This window comes from Cebus imitator, unplaced genomic scaffold (assembly GCF_001604975.1).
Source record: "Cebus imitator isolate Cc_AM_T3 unplaced genomic scaffold, Cebus_imitator-1.0 Scaffold42, whole genome shotgun sequence".
NCBI lineage: Eukaryota > Metazoa > Chordata > Mammalia > Primates > Cebidae > Cebus > Cebus imitator.
In genome coordinates, this window is record NW_016107357.1 from 8684733 (window position 1) to 8687177 (window position 2445).

A 2445-nucleotide genomic window follows, 5' to 3' on the forward strand; every position below is an offset into this window, starting at 1 on the left:
AAAAAAAAAAAAAAAAGAAAAACAAAACAAAACAAAACAAAAAAAATTCTTTCTTGCTCCTTTAAAATTTTTCAAAGTGATTTTGCATATTTGGCTTTTCAACACACAGGGTTAGAAGTAAATAGTATTCAGAAAGGAGTAAAATAGCAAACTGCCAAATAGATTTTCCTGGCATTCAAAAAAAAAATCTGTTCAGGCCCCAATCCCCTACAAGGAGCCTGGCCTCACAACGTTTTCAGCCCAAGGTCCCACTAACGAAGACAGTGTTCCCTAACCATGAAATGTTAATCAGGAAGCAAAAGACTAGCTGACACCTGAACCATGTACCATTTCTGCCAACACATAACCCAGCAGCTACTAAATATGGACCAAGGGTTCTACCTTCTTCCTCCTCGTCGTCATCGCTGGATTCACTGACGTGCACACTGACAGCAGTGTTTGGAGAGTCTGTCCATTCAAAATATACCCCAAACCCAATGTCATAATTGTCTGTAGCAAATTCCCAAAAGAGATATGATCCTTCTTCATGGGTGGGTACTCGAACAGTGACCACTTCCCCTCGGCCCACTGTAATCACGGAATCTGCATCCTGCTGAATCTTCTCTTTAAAGTCTTTGATCTGAGGTCGTGTCCACATGGATGGAGCTGCTATCACTGGAAGAGATTCTAAAGGCAACAGGAATTAAAAAGCTAAAGACAAAAAGTCTTTACCCTGCAGGTAGCCAGATTTGTATAGGACTACCTGATCAGTTATACTTAGACACCAAGTACAATATGGTCTAGCTTAGATCAAGGACTTGGAGAAATAAAAAAGCCTCCCCATGCAAGTCTCTCCAGATGACCACATTTAACAATGTTGCACACACTCAGAGGTCATCATACTTCTTCAAGTAACAACTGCAGCCCACAATCATAGAAACAATTTTTTTCAACACTCCCTATAAGAGGATTCAAGAATGACTTTGGAAATGCCCCAACTGAAGTTAGGGAAATATTCTAGCAAGGAAGAGTGATCTGGCTTTAGGAATAAATTAATCTTTTGGATGTGAACAAAGAAAACTGGACTTTGACTTCAGCCTGTCTGTTGAAAAAGTCTTGACCTCCAACCATTCCAAAGTTCTAGGGGCTATTCCAATGGAACTCAAAGAAACAGAACTCAGACAGGATTAGAACCACCAGGGATTGAGAAAAAGGGGTAAAGTCTTGTTGCTGAGCAGCATCTATGTGCACTTGGCTACGAAATAAGTTTCTCAAAGTTAGTCACAAAGCCTTTGAAATATTTTCTCTCATTTGAAAATGCTGGTATAATCCCTTGATTAAAAAAACAAAAAAAAAAAAACCAAAAAACAGGGAGTGGGGCAGTAAACCAAAGGATTCCAAAACCTTTTCTGAAGCAACTGTGTGTTACTGGTTCTAAAAGGACAAGGAAGATCTCTGAAAACAAATTTCTCATGAACCATACTGCCATCCCTGACCACTTCTTCCTGCCTCAGCCTCCCAGAGTGCTGGGACTACAGGTATGAGCCACTGTGCACGGCCTGTAATTTGTTATGCAGCAATAGATAATTTATATGTATATATAAAATAAGGCAAAACATAGCTTTTGTCTTAAAAGTGTCCAAAGACATCTGATTTGCTCTTCTACACTGATCTATGAGGCACCAGAGCATCAGATTCAGAGTAAAAAAATGTTCAATTCTCACAAATATGTAATTGTTCTCAAAAGCTAATTGTAACCTGACTTTGTGACTTTGCTTTTAACAGATTCGGAATTATGACATCCGGACAAACACATAAACAAAACCATACCTTTTGGTCCATTCTCTACGGCTTCTTCTGCAGCTTCTGGTTCCACTTCTTTTTTAGAGCTGTCAGTGTGTGATTTGGCCTGTCCATTAACTGATATCATATCACTTGGTATAGTTACATTCACTTTTGATGATGTAGGCAAGGAAGACCCAGCTACTACTACTTCCTGTTGTTTCTGTAATGCTGCCTACAAATCAAGAGAAAGTGAAGACATACTGACCACGAAGGCTAGCAAACAGGACATCTGCCCTGGAGTACATCTGATACCATGCTTTTGCCCTACTAAAATGCTATGCTCAAGAAATTACTTTTATCAGTTTTTATCCTGTCTATAATGAATATTAGTAGTACAATATCAAACTGATAGCTAAACATAAAAAAATCAATAATAAAAAATTAATGTGGACAAAAACTGCAACTAAGGGTCACATTTTTCTAATCTGAGAATCACTAAAAAAACTAATTAGGAAGCTGGGTGCGGTGGCTCACGCCTGTAATCCCAGCACTTTGGGAGGCCAAGGAGGGTGGATCACGAGGTCAAGAGATCGAGACCATCCTGGTCAACATGGTGAAACCCCGTCTCTACTAAAAATACAAAAATTAGCTGGGCATGGTGGCGCACGCCTGTAGTCCCAG

The 2445-nt window shown here is 39.6% G+C and overlaps 1 protein-coding gene across 1 annotated transcript in view; it reads right to left on the reverse strand.

Moving 5' to 3' along the window:
* The window catches only part of ACBD3 (acyl-CoA binding domain containing 3), a 44280-nt gene that overhangs the window by 6935 nt on the left and 34900 nt on the right, over positions 1–2445 (reverse strand). The window contains exons 6-7 of the mRNA XM_017526440.2: positions 1810–1996; positions 382–666 (exon numbers count right to left, since the gene is read on the reverse strand). Of these exons, the coding sequence (XP_017381929.1) occupies positions 382–666; positions 1810–1996 (472 nt within the window). The remainder of the gene's footprint in view (positions 1–381; positions 667–1809; positions 1997–2445) is intronic.